This window comes from Mustelus asterias, unplaced genomic scaffold (assembly GCF_964213995.1).
Source record: "Mustelus asterias unplaced genomic scaffold, sMusAst1.hap1.1 HAP1_SCAFFOLD_130, whole genome shotgun sequence".
NCBI lineage: Eukaryota > Metazoa > Chordata > Chondrichthyes > Carcharhiniformes > Triakidae > Mustelus > Mustelus asterias.
The window spans coordinates 717629-741568 of NW_027590164.1; the positions used below are offsets into that span (position 1 = coordinate 717629).

General features: G+C 46.2%; 2 protein-coding genes and 1 pseudogene across 3 annotated transcripts in view; 2 read left to right on the plus strand and 1 right to left on the minus strand.

Moving 5' to 3' along the window:
* The window catches only part of LOC144484888 (uncharacterized), a 56734-nt gene that overhangs the window by 17987 nt on the left and 14807 nt on the right, over window positions 1–23940 (minus strand). The window lies entirely within an intron of this gene.
* Window positions 1302–23940, plus strand: part of LOC144484871 (uncharacterized) — a 79253-nt gene continuing 56614 nt past the window's right edge. The window contains exons 1-2 of the mRNA XM_078203233.1: window positions 1302–2817; window positions 8842–9242. Of these exons, the coding sequence (XP_078059359.1) occupies window positions 1786–2817; window positions 8842–9242 (1433 nt within the window). The 5' untranslated portion in view covers window positions 1302–1785. The remainder of the gene's footprint in view (window positions 2818–8841; window positions 9243–23940) is intronic.
* LOC144484895 (uncharacterized) lies at window positions 10385–22396 on the plus strand (annotated as a pseudogene). Its single transcript, XR_013496123.1, has 3 exons — window positions 10385–10922; window positions 12283–17027; window positions 21089–22396. The product of XR_013496123.1 is annotated as an uncharacterized LOC144484895 (transcript).

Consider the following 23940-nt stretch of genomic DNA (forward strand, 5'->3'; position numbering starts at 1 on the left):
ACATCTTTAGACTGTGGAAGGAAACCGGAACACCCGGAGGAAACCCACACAGACACGGGGAGAATGTAGAAACTCTGCACAGACAGCGACCCGAGGCTGGAATTGAACCGGGGTCCCTGGCGCTGTTAGGCAGCTGCGCTAACCACTGCGCCACCAGGCCACATGTCAGTGCCATCGCCCGACTCCAGCCCAGTGTCAGCTCATCTGGAACCCTCACCCATTCCATTGTGACATCACACTCTCACCCATTCCATTGTGACGTCACACTCTCACCCATTCCATTGTGACATCACACTCTCACCCATTCCATTGTGACCTCACACTCCCACCCATTCCATTGTGACCTCACACTCTCACCCATTCCATTGTGACGTCAGGGCTTCACTCTCCGATCACAATCCCTGCCGGCCTCCCACATGCAGCCTCAATGGCGGCAGTCAGCCCGGGTCTAACACTACAAGCTGCCGCTCCATTTGGTACAAAGGGGGGGACCCGGAAGTTCATTTCCGGGGTTTGGGGTTGAACAACATGTTTACAAAGCCTCTCCACCCACCCGCCCCATTTATCATTCCCCGCACGCCGCCCTCTACCTGGTATTGATCTCGCTACCGAGTTAAAACCGTCCATCCGTCGCCATTACCCGCACTGCGCATGCTTCAGGCCCGCCTCTCATTCACTCCGATTGGTTGGAGGACCAGCCGCTCCCCCTCGGTCCTCCAGTCCCGCCCCCTCTTCCTATTGGTCCGGAGCTGCCGTCAATCAGTCCCCGGGCATTGTGATGTGGAGCATGCGCAGTGTCATTGCTGTCCTTGGCGCTTGTTTGTCCCGGAGAAGCGGAGTCAGCGTTAGGCGGTGGCTGGGAGGATTTGGAAACACTTTGTGGATCCGCAAACCCTTCAGAATCATTGTCAGCTCCCTGGTTTGCAGCTGCGGGGCTTCTCCCTCCCTCCCTCCCGGGAACAGGCCCAGGTTAACGGCCCCATCCTGGCTCAGCCACTGGAGGATGGTTCACATCAGAGGATGGGGGAGGGGGACAATAAATAAGAGGTTACACTTTGGCCTCAAATCAATGAGGACTCTGATCTCTGGGAAGGAAGGAAACCCTGGGAGGTGGGCGGGGAGGATTCACAAACACCCGCTAGAGGCCCCAACACCCCCAATAAGACCCATTGATTTTATTGTCAGTCTGCAGACAGGAGCTGGAGAACTGAACCCAGACAGAGGAGAGGGAGGGAGAAAACTGGGAGTGGAGGAAAGAAATGGTGAGATGGGTTTGGATTTCAGCCCAGGGAGGAGGGAGAGTGTGTGGGACGGAGATTTACAGATTTGGGGGAACAAGAAAGGAAAAAATGTTCCAGAAAGACTAGAATTGTTCAGAGTTTCTATCCTGTTCTGACAGTGATGACTTTTCTAAACTGTTTTTACAGGATATTCAAAGTGAAGGAATGGCAGACAGAAAACTCAAACCGAACATCACATCTGACAAAGTCATTCAGTTCCTTCGGAGCTGAATATGATCGGTCTTTGAATATGGAAGGAGCAATATTTGTCTGTTCTGCCTGTGGGCAAAGAAATTCAACATCAGTGTGACCAGAAAAGCAGCAGGACAAACACACACCCGAGTGAGAGTGTTCCAGTGAACCGACTGTGGAAAGAGCTTTAACCAGTTACACAGCCTGAAAAAAAATCACAGTTCACAGCAGGGTGAAACTACGTGTATGTTGTGTGTGTGGATGAGGCTTGAACTGATCATCCAACCTGGAGAAACACAAGGGCACCAGCACCATGGAGAAACCGTGGAAATGTGTGGATTGTGGGAAGGGATTCAGTTTCCCATCACAACTGGAAGTTCATCGGCGCAGTCACACTGGGGAGAGACCGTTCACCTGCTCTGTTTGTGGGAAGGGATTCACCCATTCATACAACCTTCTGACTCACCAACGGGTTCACACTGGGGAGAGGCCGTTCACCTGCCCTGTGTGTGCGAAGGGATTCACTCGCTCATCCGACATTGTGACACACCAACTTGTTCACACTGATGAGAGACTGTCTCCATGTTCTGACTGTGGGAAGAGTTTTAAATGCAAAAAAGATCTGCTGACGCACCAACGTATTCACACTGGGGAGAGACCGTTCACCTGCTGTGTGTGTGGGAAAGGATTCATTCAGTCATCCCACTTGCAGACACATCAACTTGTTCACTCTGATAACAAACTTTTTAATTGTTCCCACTGTGAGAAGAGCTTTAAAAATAAAAAAGATCTGCTGACGCACCAATATACTCACACTGGGAAGAGGCCATTCACCTGCTGTGTGTGTGGGAAGGGATTCAGCCATCCATCTGCCCTATTGAACCACCAGAGAATTCACACTGGGGAGAGGCCCTTCACCTGCTCAGACTGTGGGAAGGGATTCATTAATTCATCCAACCTTCTGATACACCAGCAACTCCACACAGGGGATCGACCGTTCACCTGCTCTGAATGTGGGAAGGGATTCACCCGTTCATACAACCTTCTGACACAGCAGCAGGTTCACAGTGAGGAGAGGCCATTCACTTGCTCCGTATGTGGGAAGGGATTCACTCGTTCATCCAACCTATTGAATCACCAGCGAGTTCACACTGGGGAGAGGCCGTTCACCTGCTCCATGTGTGGGAAGGGATTCAGTCAGTCATCCAACCTGCTGACACATCAGAGAGTTCACAGTGGGGAGAGGCCATTTACCTGCTCTGTCTGTGGGAAGGGATTTTCTCATTTCTCTTATCTTCTGAATCACCAGCGAGTTCACACTGGGGAGAGGCCGTTCACCTGTAATGTCTGTGGAAAGGGATTTGTTCAGTCATCCCACCTGCTAACACACCAGCGAGTTCACAAACGACTGCAAGGTTTGGATTCTACACTTATCGATGCTGTTAATCATATCCAGGTCTGAATCATCTTCACTCTGACTTTTTTCTTCTGTTGAGGTTTGATATTCTGAATAAATGTGAAATAGACATTTGATTGAATCATTGTTGTAGATTTTTGTCTTTTCCATTTGAGTGTTTAACGTCACCAGGCTGGAGCTCAGAAAGGGCAATCTGAGGGAGGATCACACAGTAGGAACAGAACTTCATTCTTGACCCAGTCCTTCAGGGGCTCACTGAGAGGGACAAACAGCACTTTGGTCTTTTTCGTCACTTTTCACTGACAGCAAAGTCCCCGTGTGGGTGAATCCTGAGGTGTGTAAAAAAATGTGTCCCAGTCGTTCTTTTCCATGGTTCCGAGCTCCGAGACACGGAACAGAAGCTCTTTTACAACTATGTTTAGAGTTAGGAAGAACAATGGTGAATGCTGGAAACGTGCTGTCAAAGATTGGTGTAAAACTGGGATCTATTCCTGACTGAGAGTGAAACGGCAGGTTTAGGTTTCCAGACTAAAAATGCAAAAAAGTCTAAAACATTTTAATGTGTGTGTGTGTCAGTCCTGGTTTATTGAACAGAAACTGGCTTAAAATAAATTGGTTGAAGTCTGCATCAAAGTAGCAGCTGGAGACGTTCAAAGGAGCCTGTTAACTGCTGGGACAATTAGACAACAATTTGATTCCCAGATAGAGAAGGAGCTGCAGTGTGGATCCAAAAATTCTCAGTTTTGTTGTGTGCTTCCCATACACTATCCTTTTAAATAAACCTCACTCCTATCAGCCTTTAACCATTAGAAACAGAACAGAGAGAAGCTGAGCAGCAACAGAGCCCTGACTGACCATTTAAGAATGAGTGATGTGTTCAGCTGAAGTTTCCTGTTGGTAGTTTTTTGGGTGATCTTATTTTGATCATTCGCAGTGACCCCTGGGTGTGAACCTGCTCTCCTCTCTTTCAGACATTCACTCACTTAGCATCTCCTCTCCCTCAGAAACTCAATCACTTAACATCTCTCATCTCTCTCACACTCACTGAACATCTCTCTTTCTCTCCAGGCATTCACTCACACTTACCTTACCTTCCACCTCTCTTACACTCTAACCTCGCTCCTCTCTCACATTCACTTCACCTCTCTCCTCTCAGAAACTGTCTTCATCACTTAATGTCTCTCTATCTTTCTTTCAAACACTCACTCATTTAACCTTCCTATTTCAGATCTGCTTAAACTTATTCATTGTTTTCTCTCTCTCATTACCTCTCTCTCAAAAAGCACAAACACACTTCATCTCTTCGCTGTCTGAGAAAACATCTAATTGATGGAGATTCAATCCTCTCTGTTTCTCTCTCCCACTTCCTCTGACAGGCCCTGACTCACTTTAAATCTCCTCTTTTCTAATAACCCTCTTTGGGAAAACTCATTTGTTCTCTAATTCCTCCTCATTTCTCCCAGTGATGACCCTCAGTCCATCTCCCAATTCAGTGAATGTGTTAAAAGTCCAAATAACCTCCTTTATTGTTTAAAATGGGAATGGAGCTGAATATAATGCTGAGACTGGCAGCAATCTGTGTGGTTGTTCTTGATGCTGTCAGGGTGAGTTCACCCTCACAGACAGGAAGACTGTTCATGGTGATAACATCAAACTGACGCCGGCTGTTTCATTCTCAGGCATCACAACTTCCTGTTTCTCTGCTGCCGGTTCCAAACCTCACATCTCACTTCTGAGCAGAAAATAAATCCAGGGACCACAATCTCGTGAGAACATCTGTCAATGTGACCTATATCTGTCCACAGAGTTAGGGCAGAGTCACACAGATCACATTGTGGTGACATTTACAAATGAGCCAGTTATTTCTGTTCAGAGTTTCCATTCGCAGATATAACCAGCTGTGTCTGTGGATCAGTTACTGAGTTCCCTCTGCTTCCCATAGCTGGGAACTGATAGCCTGCTCCCTTATATACAGAGCATTCTCTCTGTATTGCTTGTTTCCTCTGATTCTCAGCTTTTATCTTTGACCTTCCTCATCTTTCTGCTTTTTAAATCTTTCTCAATTTTTCTCTGTCTTTCTGTCTCTCCCTTCCTCTGTATCTCTCTCAGGCTTTGTGTGTTCCTATTTAATCGAGCTGTTCAAAATCATGAAGAGTTTCTGATTGATTTTCGAAGGAAAAACAGGGAGAGAAGCAGAAAAACCCAGCAGATCCGGCGGCATCTGTTCAGAGAGAAACAGTTAACATTTTGAGTCCATATAATTCTTCAGGGCAGGAAAAACATGGGTTATCCACCTTAGATCAGGGAATGTAATGGGGAGAGGTGTTTAAAATGACAAATGATTTATGATAGTGTCAATGGAGAGAAATTATCTCCCAGGAGCACGAGGGTTTGTCGATGGAGAGAATCTATTTCCCCGGTGCAGGAGGGTCTGTAAGCAGAGGACACAGAGATTTAACTTAATTGACAACAGAACTGGAGGGGGTGATAAGGAGAATGTTTTACACAATAACTTGATATGATCTGGAATGCACAAACTGACAGGTGCTCGAAGCAGGTTTAGTAGTAACTTTCAAAGGGAATTGGATAAATACTTGCAGAAGGTAAATTGGCAGAGTTATGGTGAATGGGATTAATTGGACAGTTCACTCATCTTTGTGACATTCTGAATGTTTCTCTCCGAAGGTTTTAATATTTGATCTTTTCGGTCATAATGTGTCTCAAACAGAAGATTTAAACATTGGGTTTGATGAGCTGTCAGATCTCTTTCCTGTGTGTCTCTGTAACTTGCGAACTGGAGATAACCATGAGAAGGAACTGATTATTTTCAGTTCCTCTAACAGATTCCCCTCAGATATCAGGAATCCCTGGAGTTCCCCATGTCCTCATTATTCTCGCCTCAAGTATAACAGCTCTCAGTCAGGCCGAGTCAGTCACATGTGTCTCTGTCATGATGTTTCCACTTGTATTTTATCACTCACCTCCCAGTGACACTCACCATAACACAGACACCCTAAAATATCATTGTTCCCTTACACTTTGTCCTCCTATTATAATCAAATGTTTGTTGGGCCTCTTGTCTCCCTTAATGTCAGATTATCTGCAGTTAAAATGACCTCAGAGACACTGAAACCGACCTTTGTGATTATTATACCAGACTCCAATCAGCCCCAGGAGCTGCAGTTGTAGAATACAGCAGAATTGGAATAACAGACAGGTTATTGTCTGATACTGACAGTGGCAGAGTAACACACACCGGAATCTAAACACATTATATCAATGGACCATGACTCACTCACACTATCAAATGAAACCTAAACTTTGGTTATGGTGCACGAGATACTGACTGTATTACCATTACATTGGATCCAATGCTGTGTTCACTAACATACTGCAACGTGACTCTTATTATTTGAACAAACATTGTATTTGTTACACTCAGAGTAAGTCAGTGTTTGCTGTGTTGTCTCTGTGCTCCATCCCCACTCTGATTGTATTGGAGCCTGTGTGTGTCATTGTTACACTCAGAGTAAGTCAGTGTTTGCTGTGTTGTCCCTGTGCTCCATCCCCACTCTGATTGTATTGGAGTCTGTGTGTGTCATTGTTACACTGAGAGTAAGTCAGTGCTTTGCTGTGTTGTCCCTGTGCTCCATCCCCACTCTGATTGTATTGGAGTCTGTGTGTGTCATTGTTACACTCAGAGTAAGTCAGTGTTTGCTGTGTTGTCTCTGTGCTCCATCCCCACTCTGATTGTATTGGAGCCTGTGTGTGTCATTGTTACACTGAGATTCTGTCACTGTGATTATTGGACAAGCAGCAAGTCACCGTCACAATGCCCGGCTGATTGACGGCAGCGTGGACCAATGGGAAGAGGGAGCAGTGCTGGAGGACCGACCTGGAGCGGTCGGTCATCGAACCAATAGGAGCGAATGAGGGGCGGGGCCAGCTTTGACTCGAGCATGTGCAGTGTGAGTAATGGCAATGGAAAGCGGCTTTTGTTTTGGGCTCGGAAATCTGTTAGAGGTGATTGGCGGTACGGAGAGAGCAATGGATCGTCCAGGTTGGTGGAAACGCTGCGTAAGCATGTTGTGTAAGCCGCAAACCGCGGAAGAGAGCTTCCCGGACCCAGTTTGTACCGAGCAGGGCTGCAGCTCCTCATGTTCGTCCCGGGTTAACGTTCGCCATCTTTATTGGGGGCAATATACAGCAGTGCGCATGTGCGGCCGCCATGTTTGTAGAGGGCAATATTGTCTATCATTGGGAGGAGCTTGTTCCCCATTGTTCAGAATGGAGACAACTTGTCCATCAAACTGCATCAACCCTCTGAGTCCCAATGTCTTATTGATGAGGCAGAGCGGTGACAGAGAAGGAGAAAAGAAAGGGAAATAAAAACAGTAAATGCTGGAAAATCTCAGCAGATCTAACAGCATCTGTGGAGAGAGAATAGAACCAATGTTTTGAGACTGGATGACCCATAGTCAGAGCTTGTACACGTGTAAACAGAGCATGTAAACTTTGACACCTCCATGTACCCTTGTACACCTCTATCAATCTACTTTGCTCCAAGGAGAACAACCCCAAGTTATCCAGCCTAACATTGTAACTATAATTCCTCATCCCTGGAACCATTTTGATAAATCTCCTCTGCACCCTGTCAAGGAGCCTCACATCCTCCATAATGTGTGGTGATCACTGGTTTGCACAGACCCAGGTATTCTGTGTTCCTGTCTGTGATCTCATCACATACTTACAATTGCACAGTGACATCACCCCCACTCCCCAGGGATTTCCTCAACTGGGAGATTTTTCTCTGATGCCAATGCTTCTGATATCTTTCCAGCTGCAGGCTCCAGCAGGAGATTTTAATATTAAAATCAGTTAAATTGTTTCAGAGGTGAGTGTTTGTGACCATTCACCCACAATTTAGAGTTTTAAATGATGTGCTCTGTTATCTGTGCTCTGGTTCCACATCTCTTGGGCTGGTCTGACTCCTTTACTGTGGATCTGAATCCATGTCCATTCATTGCTCTGCTTCACCTCTGCCCTCCCTGATCACCTCTCAGTCATTGTCTAACTTCCTCTGCCTCTAATAATGGCTGTATTTTAGTTATGCTGCTGGTTTAGCAGCTTTATCTTAGAATCATAGAATGCCGACAGTGCAGGAGGCCATTTGGACACGTTTCTGTGTGTGGACAAGGCTTCAGTCAATCATCTGGTCTGTCAATTAATGGGTCATTAATCTTTGCAGTTCTCTTCCCTCGAGAGCAATGGAGGTGCATCATTAAATATAGGGTCAAGGGTTATGGGTGACAGGAAGAAAATGAAGCCAAAATCACAATCAGATTAGCCAGGATCTTATGAAATTGAACAGCAGACTTGGTGGGCTGAATGTCCTACTCCTTCTCCTGTTTCATAGGATCTTGTTGCTTGGTCGAAAACAAGAAATGGTGAGTGTCAACATGGATTAGCACCTTGAGGAGAATTGGGAGGGTGAATATTAGATACAGCAGAGTGAGAATAGAGGGAGAGTGTGTGTTGCGGGGGAGGTGGGGGGAATGGAGCAAGGGGTAGTTACTTACAGGTTTTGGGGAATGAGAGAGGAAAGAATGTTTCACAGCAACTAGAATTGTCTGTTCTGAGTTTCTGAGCTGTACTGACTGTGATGACATTTGTAAACTCCTTTTACAGGATATTAAAAGGAGAGGATTTGCCACAAGAAATCTCAAACTAAACTTCACATCAAGATCTGACAGTGTCACTCAATTCATTTGGACGCAGGGAGCCATCGCCCAGTTACCATCAGTGTGACTACAAAAGCACCGAGACACAGACAGCCATACCATGGGGAAACCGTGGAAATGTGCAGATTGTGAGAAGAGATTCACTTCCCCATCTCATCTGGAAATTCACAGGCGCAGTCACACCAGGGAGAGACCGTTCACTTGCTTCCAGTGTGGGAAGGGATTTGCTAATTCATCAAACTTGCTGACACACCAGCGAGTTCATTCTGGGGAGAGTCCCTTCACCTGCTCCATGTGTGGGAAAGGATGCAGAAATTCATCCACCCTGCTGGCACACCAGCGAGTTCATAACGGGGAGAGTCCATTCAGCTGCTCCGACTGTGGGAAGGGATTCATTAATTCATCAAGCCTCCTGAGACACCGGCGAGTTCACACTGGGGAGAAACCCTTCATCTGCTCTGCATGTGGGAAGCGATTTAGTCAGTTATCCAGCCTTCTGACACACCAGCGAGTTCACACTGGGGAGAAGCCATTCACCTGTTCGACCTGTGGGCAGGGATTCGCTCGGTCATCCCATCTGTTGAGACACCGTCGAGTTCACACCGGAGAGAGGCCATTCACCTGTTCTGTGTGTGGGACAGGATTCACTCGATCATCCCACCTGCTGAAACACCAGCGAGTTCACACTGGGGAAAAGCCGTTCATCTGTTCTGACTGTGGGAAGGGATTCACCCAGTCAACCAGCCTGCTGAGACATCAGGGAGTTCACAAATGATTACAATGGTTGGATTTGCTGTTATTGCTGCTGTTAATCACATCCGGGACTGAACCATTTTTATTCTGACTGTTGGTGAAGTGGGAGGGTCAGAGGGTTTCTTGCTGCTGGACTGGCTGGTCTCTCAATTTTCATTCCAGTGGCTGATTCCCTTTGAGCGAGGGCACATTTCCACTGAAATGATCCACAAAAGCAGATGTAGTATATTAACTTTATACTGGATAGTAAATAGTCTTTTTCTTACCGCTACAGGTATCTTGTCTTTTACCCGTCCTCGTTCTCAGGGTTGGCCGCGCTCTGAACAATCTTTCTCCACTGATTTAGAACATAGAACATAGAACATTTCTCAGCTGCTCTCACTGCCTGTCCCATCGAGAGGCCGGTCCACATTCTGATATTATCCATCCATCTCGGGCCTTCCTTGTGCACATTTTCCAGGTGATTTGTCTCACGTTGCCTCTTTTTCCAAACACTCCCTCCCTATTCACAACACATGTCCAAAATAGGTGAGCTTCCTGGATGTGAGAGCCTCAGACAAGTTCCTGTGAACACCAGCTTTCTCCAGCACTCATTCATCCACTTTGCCGTTCGTGGCAATATCCGTCTGAGTCCTTTCATTTCAAACACTTTTAATGGCGGCTCATCACTCTTATTGACAGTCCAGCTTTCACAGACACACATTGTCACCGGCCACACAAGGACTTTCAGAAGATGAATGTTCATTGTAGCCGAGATGCTGTGGCTGCTCCATACCCTTTTAACTTAGATCACAACAACATTACCCTTAATTCTGAGCTGAATTTATTTGATAGATTCTGCATCTCCTACTGCTTGGAACTAAAGTAAATACATTTGTCTCTGTGCCATTGAGTACAGCACAGGGCCGGGCCAGTCGGCTCAATCAGTGTGTGTCAGTATTTATACTCCACGTGAGCCTCCACTTACCACTCTTCATGTCCCCCATCAGCATATCCTTCTATTCCTTTCTCCCTCATGTGTGTATTTATCTTACAAAAGGGACACAGAATTAAGATTTTGGGAAGAGACAGAAGGGGAAATGAAGTTTTTTTTATACAGTAAGTGTAATGAGCTGGAACTCAACACTTAAACTCAAAGGCTGATAATATTCAGGTCCTGATGAATGGGGTTTGTCCTGAATGTTGAAGCCTCCCCTGGGTGTGTGTATGTCACCTCCCCACCCCCACCGAACGCTGCCTCCGCTTATCCGCCTGAAGATGAGACAAACAAGCGTCTGTCCCTGGACATGAGCTGCACTGCGCATGCTCAATGTCACAATGCCCAGAGAATGATTGACGGAAGCTTCGGACCAATAGGAAGAGGGGGCGGGGCTGGAGGACCGAGCAGGAGCGGCTGGTCCTCCAACCAATCGGAGTGAATGAGGGGCGGGATTTTCAGCATGCGCAGTGCGGGTCATGGGGATGGGCGGATGGTTTTTACTCGGATCCGAGATCAATTGGAAGTAAAAGGCGGTGCGCAGAGAGCGGTGAATCTGGCAGGTGGGTGGAAAGGCTTCGTAAACATGTTATTCAAATCCAAACCTTGCAAAACAACGTCTCGGTCCCCCCGGTTTGTTCCAAATGGAGCCGTAACGTGAAGCGTTGGGAGTGAGCTGACTGCCGCCATTTTGTAGGTGGGAATGTTAATAACAAAGATCTGCGCATGTGCGTCTGACGCTGCCGCCATCTTTGTAGGGGGCAATGTTGTCAATGAGTGGGAGGAGTGTTCAGAATGAGACAACTTGTCCAAAAGAAAGCACAGGATTTTAGAAGGGAGGATTTGAAACCAAATATCACAGGAGAATATCATGGAGTTGGCCAATTTACTGTAGTCTGAATACCATTGTATTTTTAATATAGAAGGGAAGAACACCGTGTGTGGTTAAGATTTCAACCAATCATCTGGCCTTCCAGAACATAATTATCGTCCCAACAGGGAGATGGCATGGGAATGTGGGGACTGGGGGAAGGGACTCAAAGATTCATCCAAGTTGGAAACTCATCGATGCAGTCACACGGGGGAGAGGCGGTTCACCTGCTCCTATTGTGGGAAGGGATACATTACCTCATCCAGACTGTGAAAACACCAACAAATTCCAACTAACTGCAGTGATTGGATTTTGCTGTGATCATATTCAGACTGAACCATATTCATTTGGGTCTGTTTCTGCTGAATTGCAAAATAGCTCCATCTTTGTTGTAGGTGTTAATATATTAATCTTAGTGATATATAATCAGAGCCTCAGCTTGGGATAAAATTTGACAACCAGATTATGAACTGTCTGGTTCAGCCTCAAAGAGTTACAGCAGAGAGAGTAGGTGGGGAGTGGATTTTGTTGCAAGCACTGAAGACAGTGGCTTTCCTCTTCCCAGTATTGAATTGGAGGACATTTCTGCTCAACGAGCACTGGATGTCATACATGAGAGGATGGTGTGTTACTTGGAGGGGAATTGGAGGTGTTCATGTTCACACACACACGCTGCTCTGGACCTTTTAGGTGGCTGAACTAAAGGTTTGGATGTTCCATCAAAGCTCGGGTCGGGTTGGAGATATATAAAATCCTCTCCTTCAATACTTCCCATTCCCACCTCACTATCTTTCTCTTCCTTGCTCCCCTCATTGATCCCAGAGTCTTGTGTTGGTTCAGACCTGGTGTAGACCCAGACTGTATGGGCAGGTTTCCTCGCCTGAAGAACACTAGTTGGGTTTTCATGACAATCCAGCACTTTTCATGGTCATCCTTTCCTAGTGCCAGCTCCACAAATTACCTGATTCATTCAGCTCAATTTCACACTTTGCCTTTGTATTTAGTGGGTTCTCTCTCACTCCCTTTTTTTCTGTTTTAAATCAATTTCACAGGGTATTGGAAGTGGAGGATTTGCAGTTGGGAAATTTGAACATCACATCAGGATCTGAGAGTCACCCAATTCATCAGAACTTCAGTATCATCAAAATTTGAACATGGAAGGTAAAAGCACTGTTAAGAGTGGGGAGAAACCGTACACGTGCTCTGAGTGTGGACAAGGCTACAGCCGATCATCTGGCCTGTTGAAACACAAGCACGTTCACTCTGGAGAAAGACCCTATAAGTGTGGGGACTGTGGGAAGGGATTCAGTTACTCATTTGAACTGAAAGCTCATGGGCGAAATCACACTGGGGAGCGATAGTTCACCTGTCCCGTGTGTGGGAAGGGATTCACTCAGTTATCCAGTCTGGTGACTCATCAGCAAATTCACACCGGGGAGAGGCCATTCATTTGCTCTGACTGTGGAAAGCGATTCACTCATTCATACAACCTGCTGAACCACCGGAGAGTTCATACCGGAGAGAGGCCGTTCCTCTGCTCTGACTGCGGGATGGGATTCACTCACTCATCGAACCTGCTGGCACATGAGCGAGTTCACACTGGGGAGAAGCCATTCACCTGCCCAGAGTGTGAGAAAGGATTCACTCGGTTAGCCAACCTGCGGAAACACCAGCGCAGTCACACTGATGAGAAACCTGTTTTGTTTTAGTATTGCAAATGTTTATTAACTGTTGTAGGCAACTGAATGTGTATTTTATCAACTTTATCTGTCAGCAGCTATGAAGATGCAAACATTGTTCATTAGGATAATTGAAAGGCAGAACCAAACCTTTTTGGAATGCTCTCGATGGATGGTGTTTGAGCTAACAGCTTGCGCTTTTCCTGGCCGGTTGAAACTCTGGTGGTGGGTGGTGCATCAGGTGGAGGATTTCCAGAAACAGGCATCCCCATTTCATGTGTACTTTGGATTGGAACTTCTTGATGAGGTGTTGGAGCAACTGCCTTATCCTCAGATTGGTCATCACCACCACTGGTCTTCTGCATGTAGTATAGGATTTCATCGTTTCCTGCCTCCCAAGCTGAGAAGTGACCAGCACTCATCCGATGTTGTACGGGAGTCTTTGTTATTCTGTACTTGCAACCTGTCCTGGGAGTGAGTGATGGCAATATTTTTGGAGATAAACTCATTTTTCTTTTCGGAATGCTCTCGATGGATGGTGTTTCATCCAAACGCTTGCGCTTTCCCTGGCCGGTTGAAACTGTGGTGGTGGATGGTGCATGAGGTGGAGGATTTCGAGAAATAGACAGCCAGGTTTCATGCATCTTATGTCTGCTAATTTGGATTGGATCTTCTTGATGAGGTGTTGGAGCAACTGCCTTATCCTTAGATATCACCACCACTGGTCTTCTGCATGTAGTATAGGATTTCATCGTTTCCTGCCTCCCAAGCTGAGAAGTGTCCAGCACTCATCCGATGTTGTACGGGAGTCATTATTATTCTGTACTTGCAACCTGTCCTGGGAGTGAGTGCAGGCAATACTTCTGGAGATAAACTCCTTTTTCTTTCGGCATGCTCTCGATGGATGATGTTTGAGCCAACAGCTTGTACTTTTCCTGGCCGGTTGAAACTCTGGTGGTGGGTGATGCATCTGATAGAGTTATTGGTGATGTCCTTTCTAAGTATGAATATGCGCTTTGCTGAAGCGCTTGCACAGATGGCAAACTTTGAAGACCTCTTTGGGGGTTGCTTTACTGGATATCTGATACTCGTAATTTGTGGTGTGGACTTTTTGAAATCGTTGGCCAGGGTTCATTATTGCACTCATGTACGAATCACACCGAGGAAGTATGTTTTCCAAATGACTGGCATCCATTTTGTCTCCTTTGAATTTACAATCAGATTACATACGTGTCTTGAAACAACATTGTATACACTGGGCTTTGCAGGGTTGTCGATGTATGTTCTCCCCCTATTAACTATAATAGGTGGAGGATTTTGAGAAACAGGCATCCCCATTTCATGCGTACTTTGGATTGGATCATTGATCGTGCCCAGCAATGCATTGCGATCAGAAGAAAAATCCCCACGAATTCCAAATGAAAATATAGATCGAACCTCCTTTCTGCGAACATAGACAGGCTTTTGGTAGTAATCAAATGGAACAGGCTGTTGTTTAATTGAACAACTAAAACGTCTTATTTTTGTTTCAACTGAGTCTGAAATAAAGCTGGAACCGATCACTTGTCTGAAACCTGTTTGAATGCTCAACTCCAGGAAGTGCTGTAGACAATTGGAGGAACTAACATCCCATCAACGTGTTCACACTGACAAGAGACTTTGGGACTGGGTTCAGCTCAACTCTGGGTTCAGCTCAACTCACTGTAAACCAGCACACTGATGCTGGGGAGAGGCTGTTCACCTGCTCAGCGTGTAGGAAGGGATTTATCTGTTTGCCCAACCTGTTGACATACCTGAGAGTTCACATGTAATTACTGTGATTATATTCTTCTGTTAATAACATCCAGGATTGAACTATGTTCTTGGGTCTGTTTCTGATCATAATGAATTCCACTTCAGGTGGAGGTTAATATTCTGGATAAAGGATAAATAAATCAGCTTTGTGTTAAACTCAGTGTGACAAGTCCTTTTACTGTCACCAACATAAGTTAGTTCCTTTTGAAATTCTCTCCCTCCCCCCTGTCTCCTCCAACAAGTGTGAGGAGCTCATGGAGCTTCTTTGTCACTAAGATTGAGACAATCTGATCAGCTGCCTCTGCTGATTCACTCCCTTCCACTGGCCCATGGAGCCAGACTGTCTCTAAAAGCTCCTCCTTCCTTGAACCTTAAACTTGCCTCTTTCTTTAGTTTTTCTCCTATCTCCTCTCATCCCCTCCAGAGCTCACCTCCGTGAGACTCACCCTCTGCTCCCTTCACTCTATTCTCACTAAGTTGCTGACCATCACCTTCCCGGTGTCAGCTGATTGTTTTAATTGTTCCCTTGCCTCGGGTCCTGTCACTCTGCAAAACTGCCAACATCAGCCTCCTCCTCAATGAACCAACTCTTGATCCCACCGTTTGTGCAAACTAGCGCCCCATCTCCAACTTCCCTACCTCTCTAAGATCATTGAATGTCTTGGAAAATGGAGTTTGAGGGGAAAGTCACAAGAAAAATCTCACAATAAAATTTCTCCAAGTTTGTGAAATAGGAAAGGGCAGCTGAAGTGAGGATTGGTCCCTCAGCAGGTAAGACTGAACAATCATGGGAATGAAGGAAATGGCCCAGACTCTGAACAAAATATTTGTCCTGTTTTCAGTGAAAGATGCAAAATACAATTGTGTTGGAAGCAGTTCAGAGAAGATTCACTGGGCTGATTCCTGGGATGAAGGGGTTACTTTATGAGGAAAGGTTGGGTCCGCACACAGAGTTTAGAAGATTGAGAGATGATCTTATTGAAACCTAAAATTCATGGGGGGGCTCGACAGGTTGGATGCTGAGAGGATGTTTCCCCTCATGGAAATCTCAAACTGGAGGCTGGATTTAATAATAAGGGAGGTGAGGAGGAATTTCTTCTCATTCACTTTGGAATTCTCTCTCCTTGGAGAGCACTGGAGCTGGATCATTGAATACATTCAAGGCTGAGTTACACAGAGCTCTGATCAAAAGGGAGTCGAGGGATCGGGAGTGAGGCAGGAATGTGGACTTCAGGCTGCAATCAGCCATAATCTGATCAGCCACAATCTGATTGAATGGCAGAGCAATCCCGGTGGGTGAAATGTCGACTCCTGCTCCTGTTCCTTATAAACTTCTGAAAAGGAAGGAGCTGCAGCAAGCAGCATAATTAAGGACCCCACACATCCTGGACATTCTCTGTTCCACTGTCTTCCGTTGGAAAAAAGATACAAAAATCTGAGGTCATGTACCAACTGACACAAGAATAGCATTTTCCCTGCTGCCATCAGACTTTTGAATGGACCTATCTCACACTAAGTTGATTTTTCTCTACACCCTAGCTATGACTGTAACACTACATTCTGCAATCTCTCATTTCCTTCTCTATGAACGGTATGCTTTGTAAAGCGCGCAAGAAACAATACTTTTCACTGTATACTAATACATGTGACAATAATAAATCAAATCAAAATGCCACCATAAATAAAGTACATGATCTGGAATATCCATGAGAATGCAATCCTGAAATTACAAACAGGATTGATTCAGGCATCTCACCTTCCTGAGACACCAGTGAGCTCACGTTACAGTGAAGTCAATTCTGCAGTGATCACTTGTGATACTACTGTGCATTTAAGGAAGGTATTTTAATCCTGATTCTCTGGGGGGTTTTTTGTATTGTTGCCGTGATGTCTGATGAAAGCACAATGGGCCTTTTTGTTTATCTGTAATTTGGGCCGAATGGAATGTCCTGGAGTTTTACGAGTTTATGTCCCTTTTGAATTGTTGTGGGAAGATTGATTGACAGGTCAAGGTCAGGTGGTTCCTTCACAGAGGAATCCAAGGATTCACTTTCAGTTTTAGGTAGAAGCTGTTAGATCCCAGACTGAAAAGCAGTATTTCTGTGTCTCTCCCTGGTATTAGAAATTCTGCTGGCTCGATGGAAGCAGTCTTTCTTGCCTTTCTGGAGTGAAAATTTTGCTGTGAGTGGTTTGCTAGCTCGAGGCAAGCAGTGGCTCTATCTCTACCTCGACGGTGCTGGGAGCTACAGGACGGGGAAGTCAGCATTTCAATTCTCCACCCAAAGGACTAATTCACAGCAGGTGTTGCAGAGCTGCAAAATCACGTGAGTATCCGCATTTTCTGTGTTCAACCAAAACCATGTGTGTATGTTGATAAGAATGTTGTGTTGGAACAGTACATTGAGCTGTTAATGTTTACACAATATCATGGGTTTTTTTTCTTGTTTGTAATTGGTAAAAGCTCTTGCTAAGTTTCTTTCTATGTGTTAATTGTATTTTTAAATAAACTTTGTTTGATAAAAGCTCCCCAGTGGCTCACTTAGAACATAGAACATAGAAAGCCACAGCACAAACAGGCCCTTCGGCCCACAAGTTGCGCTGATCATATCCCTACCTCTAGGCCTATCTATAGCCCTCAATCCCATTAAATCCCATGTACTCATCCAGAAGTCTCTTAAAAGACCCCAACGAGTTTGCCTCCACCACCACCGACATCAGCCGATTCCACTCACCCACCACCCTCTGAGTGAAAAACTTACCCCTGACATCTCCTCTGTACCTACCCCCCAGCACCTTAAACCTGTGTCCTCTCGTAGCAACCATTTCAACCCTTGGAAATAGCCTCTGAGAGTCTACCCTATCCAGACCTCTCAACATCTTGTAAACCTCTATCAGGTCACCTCTCATCCTTCGTCTCTCCAGGGAGAAGAGACCAAGCTCCCTCAACCTATCCTCATAAGGCATGCCCCCCAATCCAGGCAACATCCTTGTAAATCTCCTCTGCACCCTTTCAATGGCTTCAACATCTTTCCTGTAATGAGGTGACCAGAACTGCGCGCAGTACTCCAAGTGGGGTCTAACCAGGGTCCTATAAAGCTGCAGCATTATCTCCCGACTCCTAAACTCAATCCCTCGATTAATGAAGGCTAGTACGCCGTACGCCTTCTTGACCGCATCCTCCACCTGCGAGGCCGATTTAAGAGTCCTATGGACCCGGACCCCAAGGTCCTTCTGATCCTCTACACTGCTAAGAATGGTACCCTTCATATTATACTGCTGCTTCATCCCATTGGATCTGCCAAAATGGATCACTACACACTTATCCGGGTTGAAGTCCATCTGCCACTTCTCCGCCCAGTCTTGCATTCTATCTATGTCTCGCTGCAACTTCTGACATCCCTCCAAACTATCCACAACACCACCTACCTTGGTGTCGTCAGCAAACTTACCAACCCATCCCTCCACTTCCTCATCCAGGTCATTTATGAAAATGACAAACAGCAAGGGTCCCAGAACAGATCCCTGGGGCACTCCACTGGTCACTGACCTCCATGCAGAGAAAGACCCCTCCACAGCCACTCTCTGCCTTCTGCAGGCAAGCCAGTTCTGGATCCACAAGGCAACAGCCCCTTGGATCCCATGCCCTCTCACTTTCTCAAGAAGTCTTGCATGGGGGACCTTATCGAACGCCTTGCTGAAGTCCATATAGACCACATCCACCGCTCTTCCTTCGTCAATGTGTTTGGTCACATTTTCAAAGAACTCAACCAGGCTCGTAAGGCACGACCTGCCCTTGACAAAGCCGTGCTGACTACTTTTGATCATACTAAACTTCTCTAGATGATCATAAATCCTGTCTCTCAGGATCCTCTCCATCAACTTACCAACCACTGAGGTTAGACTCACCGGTCGGTAATTTCCCGGGCTGTCCCTGTTCCCTTTCTTGAATATAGGGACCACATCTGCAATCCTCCAATCCTCCGGAACCTCTCCCGTCTCCATCGACGATGCAAAGATCATCGCCAAAGGCTCCGCAATCTCCTCCCTCGCCTCCCACAGTAACCTGGGGTACATCCCATCCGGTCCCGGCGACTTACCAACCTTGATGCCATTCAATAGTTCCAACACATCCTCTTTCTTTATGTCCACATGCTCGATCCTTTCTGTCCACCGCAAACCAGCAGTACAACCACCCAGATCCCTTTCCACCGTGAATACCGAGGTAAAGTATTCATTAAGCACCTCCGCCATTTCTAACGGTTCCGCACAAACTTTTCCCCCTTCACCTTTTAAGGGTCCTATGCCTTCACATCTCATCCTTTTACTCTTGACATATTTGTAGAAAGCCTTGGGATTCTCCTTAATCTTACCCGCCAAGGTCTTCTCATGACCCCTTCTCGCTCTCCTAATTTCCTTCTTAAGCTCCTTCCTACATCCCGTATACTCCTCTAAATCCTTAACACCTCCTAGCTCTCTGAACCTTCTGTACGCCTCTCTTTTCTTATTCACCAGGTTCATCACAACCTTCGTGCACCACGGTTCCCGTACCCTACCAACACCCCCCTGTCTCATCGGAACGTTGTCATGCAGAGCTCCAGACAAACATTCCTTGAAAATCCTCCACTTTCCTTCGGTACTTTTCCCCAAGAATGCCTCCTTCCAATTTACCCGTCTAATTGCCTCCCTGATGACACTGTATTTCCCTTTACTCCAGAGAAACACTTTCCTAGCCTGCCTGATCCTATCTCTTTCCAATGCTATCGTGAAGGAGATAGAATTATGATCGCTATCCCCAAGATGCTCACCCACCGAGAGATCCTCCACCTGTCCAGGTTCATTAGCCAGCACCAGATCAAGTACAGCCTCTCCTCTGGTAGGCTTATCCACATACTGTGTCAGGAAACTCTCCTGGACACACCTAACAAACTCCTCTCCATCCAAACCCCTAGCCCTAGGGATATTCCAATCTATGTTTGGGAAATTAAAATCTCCCATCACGACAACTCTGTTATTCCTACATCTCTCCAGGATCTGTTTCCCCATCTGCTCCTCAACATCTCTGTTACTATTGGGTGGCCTATAGAAAACACCCAGCAAAGTTACCGACCCCTTCCTGTTCCTAACCTCCACCCACAGAGACTCCGTAGTCAATCCCTCCACGGCGTCCACCTTCTCTACAGCCGTGACACTATCCCTGATCAACAGTGCCACTCCCCCCCCCCTCTCTTGCCCCCCTCCCTGTCCTTCCTGAAACATCTAAAACCCGGCACCTGAAGCACCCAGTCCTGTCCCTGAGACATCCAAGTCTCCGTAATGGCCACCACATCACAATTCGAAGCAGCAATCCACGCTCTAAGCTCATCCACTTTATTCACTACACTCCTGGCATTAAAATAGACACATCTCAGACCTTCAGCCTGAGCACTTCCCTTCTCCATCACTCGTCTAACCTCCCTCTTACCCTGTCTACATTCCTTATCTATTTGCGAGCTAACCTCCTCGCTCTCAGTCCCCTCATTTCGATTCCCTCCCCCCAACCTTTCTAGTTTAAAGTCTCTCCAGTAGCCTTAGCCAACCTTCCCGCCAGGATATTGGTCCCCCTGGGATTCAAGTGCCACCCGTCTTTTTTAAACAGGTCACACCTGCCCCTAAAGAGGTCCCAATGATCCAAGTACCCAAATCCTTGTCCCTTGCTCCAGTCCCTCAGCCACGCATTCATTCTCCACCGATTCCTGTTCTCACTCTCCCGCGACTTGAATCATACCTGGAGTGAAACATCTCATGCTTACCCGTACCAAAGTCAAAATGCAAAGCTTATGATCTGGGATGACTTTATAAAACACCTTGGAGTTTCAGACCTGGATTATAACACACTGCTATGTGGACACTCTCGTTCTTCACTAATTCCCATCTCCTACTGTCTGGCAGATTGGAGAGGGACTGTAAACTTGGGTTTCTGTATTTAGTTCCTAATTTTATTGATTGTCACTCTAACCCCAGTCTCCGTGCCGTCACACCAAATAAATAATTAAAACTAATTGGGACTTAAATGGTGGTGAGTATACCCAGCATTCTCTGTGATGGGGAAAGTCCCCTCTCTACATCATGGGAGACGAATGCACAATAACAGCGTTGGATTGTTTGGAGCATGCCCAAGGCGAGTGATGGTGAAGAAGAGATTTTTCTCCCATTTGCTGCCGGTAAGTGGTGGCAGAGGCAGCGAGATATGAGGGAGTGGTGGAGCTGGCAGGTGGATGCAGTGGGTCATTAACACCCAGGGTTGGTAGCAAATCTGGAATAAAACCCTGCAGGCCCTGCATTTGCAGCTCCAGGAATTCTGCTCCAGACCAGGGTCAGATTAATGGCTGTCATTTTGTTTCAACAGGGAGCAGAACACACGTGTGGTCACCTTGACACAACAGCGAGGGGGCGGGGCTTCAGAGTCCCAGTGACCAGGAGAGAAAATCATTGATTTTACTGTTAGGCTGCAGGCAGGAGCTGGAGATCTGAACACAGAGGAGAGGGAGGGAGAAAACTGGGAGTGGAGGAAAGAAATGGTGGAGCTGGTGAAATAAAAACAGAAAACGCTGGAAAAGCTCTCGGTCTGGCAGCATCTGTTGAGAGAGAAACAGAGCTAATGTTTCATGTCCAACGTGACTCTTCTGAAGAAGAACAAGAAAGGACGGCTGGTCCTCCAACCAGAGAGAGAGTGTCAGAGGCAGCTCTGAGCAAGAGCTCCCTCATTGGCTGTGCCGGGTCTGTCACCGGAAACAGCCGAGAAGCTGTCGCCAGTTTATACCCGGGACCAGAAGCTGCTTATTCTCAATTAAACAGGGAATTCCTGGAAACATACTGCAGCTCCTTCTCTATCTGAAGATCCAATGTCTGTTGTATAATTGTCCCAGGGTTAACAGGCTCCTCTTAACTCCTCCAACTGATTTTTCACAGATTTATTTTAAATGGCTTTATTCTAAATTAGTAACACCAGCTTTAAAGTCACTGATTCAAGACTATCGCAAACACATTAAATCATCACACAATAAATACCAGTCATTTTTCAGACTGGAATTTTAAACCCACTGTTTCGCTCTCACTCAGGAACAGATCCCAGTTTTACACCAATCTCTGATTTGACAGCACGTTTCCAGCATTCACCGCTGTTCTTCCTGACTCTAAACACAGTTGTAAAGGAGCTTCTGTTCCCTGTTTAGGAGCTCAGAGCCATGTGTGAATTCACTGGCTGCTGAAGGGTCAGTATTTCCAATATTCACTCCTCCAGTTTCCAGGTCGCGTCTGTCCCTCACTCAATGCCTGTTGTATTGTTGTCCCAGCGATTAACAGGCTCCTGTGAACTCCTTCATCTGATACTTTATAAAAGTCTGCATTAAATTATTTTGAATGAGTTTATTTTAAAATAGTAACACCAGCATTAAAGTCACTGATTCAAGACAGTCACAAAAACATGTTAAATCATCAATGGCTACTGAGTACAGCCAGGCCTCAGGCAAGGGTTTCTGAGTCGATTCTGTGCAATGAAATGTCTTATCAGTGTTGCCATGGTGAGCTGTCTGCAGTGAAGAGCCTGTTTGAGCTTCGAACTCAGACTAAACTCTCTGCCAAACACACAAAACATTAGACCCCGCTGTACCTCAATGAATTGTCATAAGTTATAAAGGGTTTAGATACAGACATCATTCAAGCTGGAGCGTGTGTTTGAAAAAATTATCCGACATTTACTGGAATTTTTTGAGGATATAATGAGTACAGTTGACAGAGGGGAACCGGTGGATGTGGTGTATTTAGATTTCCAGAAGGCATTCGATAAGGTGCCTCACAAAAGATTGCTGCATAAGATAAAGGTACACGGAGTTGGGGGTAAAGTGTTAGCGTGGATTGAGGATTGGCTATCCAACAGAAAGCAGAGAGTCGGAATAAATGGGTGCTTTTCCGGTTGGCAATCAGTGACTAGTGGTGTGCTGCAGGGATCGGTGCTGGGGCCTCAACTATTTACCATATACATAGACGATCCGGCGGAGGGGACCCAGTGTCGGGTAACAAAGTTTGCGGATGACACAAAGATGAGTGGGAAAGCAAATTGCGTGGAGGACACAGAGTCTGCAGAGAGGTTTGGATAGGCTAAGTGAGTGGGCAAGGATCTGGCAGATGGAGTATAACGTTGGTAAGTGTGAGGTTATCCACTTTGGAAGGAATAATTGTAAAATGGACTATTATTTAAACGGTGAAAAATTACAACATGGTACTGTGCAGAGGGACCTGGGGGTCCTTGTGCATGAATCACAAAAACTCAGTTTACAGGTGCAGCAGGTGATCAAGAAGGCAAATGAAATGTTGGCCTTTATCGTGAAGGGGATGAAGTATAAAAGCAGGGAGGTCATGCTGCAACTGTACAGGGTACTGGTGAGGCCACACCCAGAGTACTGTGTACAATTTTGGTCCCCTTATTTAAGAAAGGATATATTAGCTTTGGAGGGGGTACAGAGAAGGTTCACCAGGTTGATTCTGGAGATGAGGGGGTTAGCTTATGAGGAGAGATTGAGTAGACTGGGCCTGTACTCATTGGAGTTTAGAAGGTTGAGGGGAGATCTTATAGAGACATATAAGATAATGAAGGGGCTAGACAGGGTAGAAGCAGCGAGGTTATTTCCACTTACAATGGAAACAAGAACTAGGGGGCATAGCCTCAAAATACGGGGGAGTCAATTTAGAACAGAGTTGAGGAGGAACTTCCTCTCCCAGAGGGTGGTGAATCTTTGGAATTCTCTGCCCAATGAAGCAGTAGAGGCTACCTCGTTAAATGTGTTTAAGTCACAGATGGATTGTCACTCATTGTTCCACAGGACCAGGCTGAGGAGAAGGCAGTTGGTTTGTTCACTACATTTATTTATTTATTTTAAGTTAAATTTGTGTAAAAAATCGGAGGTTTTTTTTAAAACAGGAAGTGGGCCCAGCAGGAGTCTGGGAAGGTTTTTGGAGGGTTTAAAAGTAGGCCGCACTTTTGAGCGGGCAGCGTCGTTAGTGGGCAGTGGAGTGAGCAGGAGGCAGAGTGAATGCTGTAGGGCTTTGGCTCACAGGGCTTGGGCAGAAAGGGCGAGCAGGGGTGAGTTAATTCATTTTTTGCTGTTTCTACCTGGTACTGGCAAGGTATCTAGAGGGGATGGGTGTGCAGGCAGTGCAATGTTCCTCTTGCACTATGTTCGAGGTGAGGGACGACGTCAG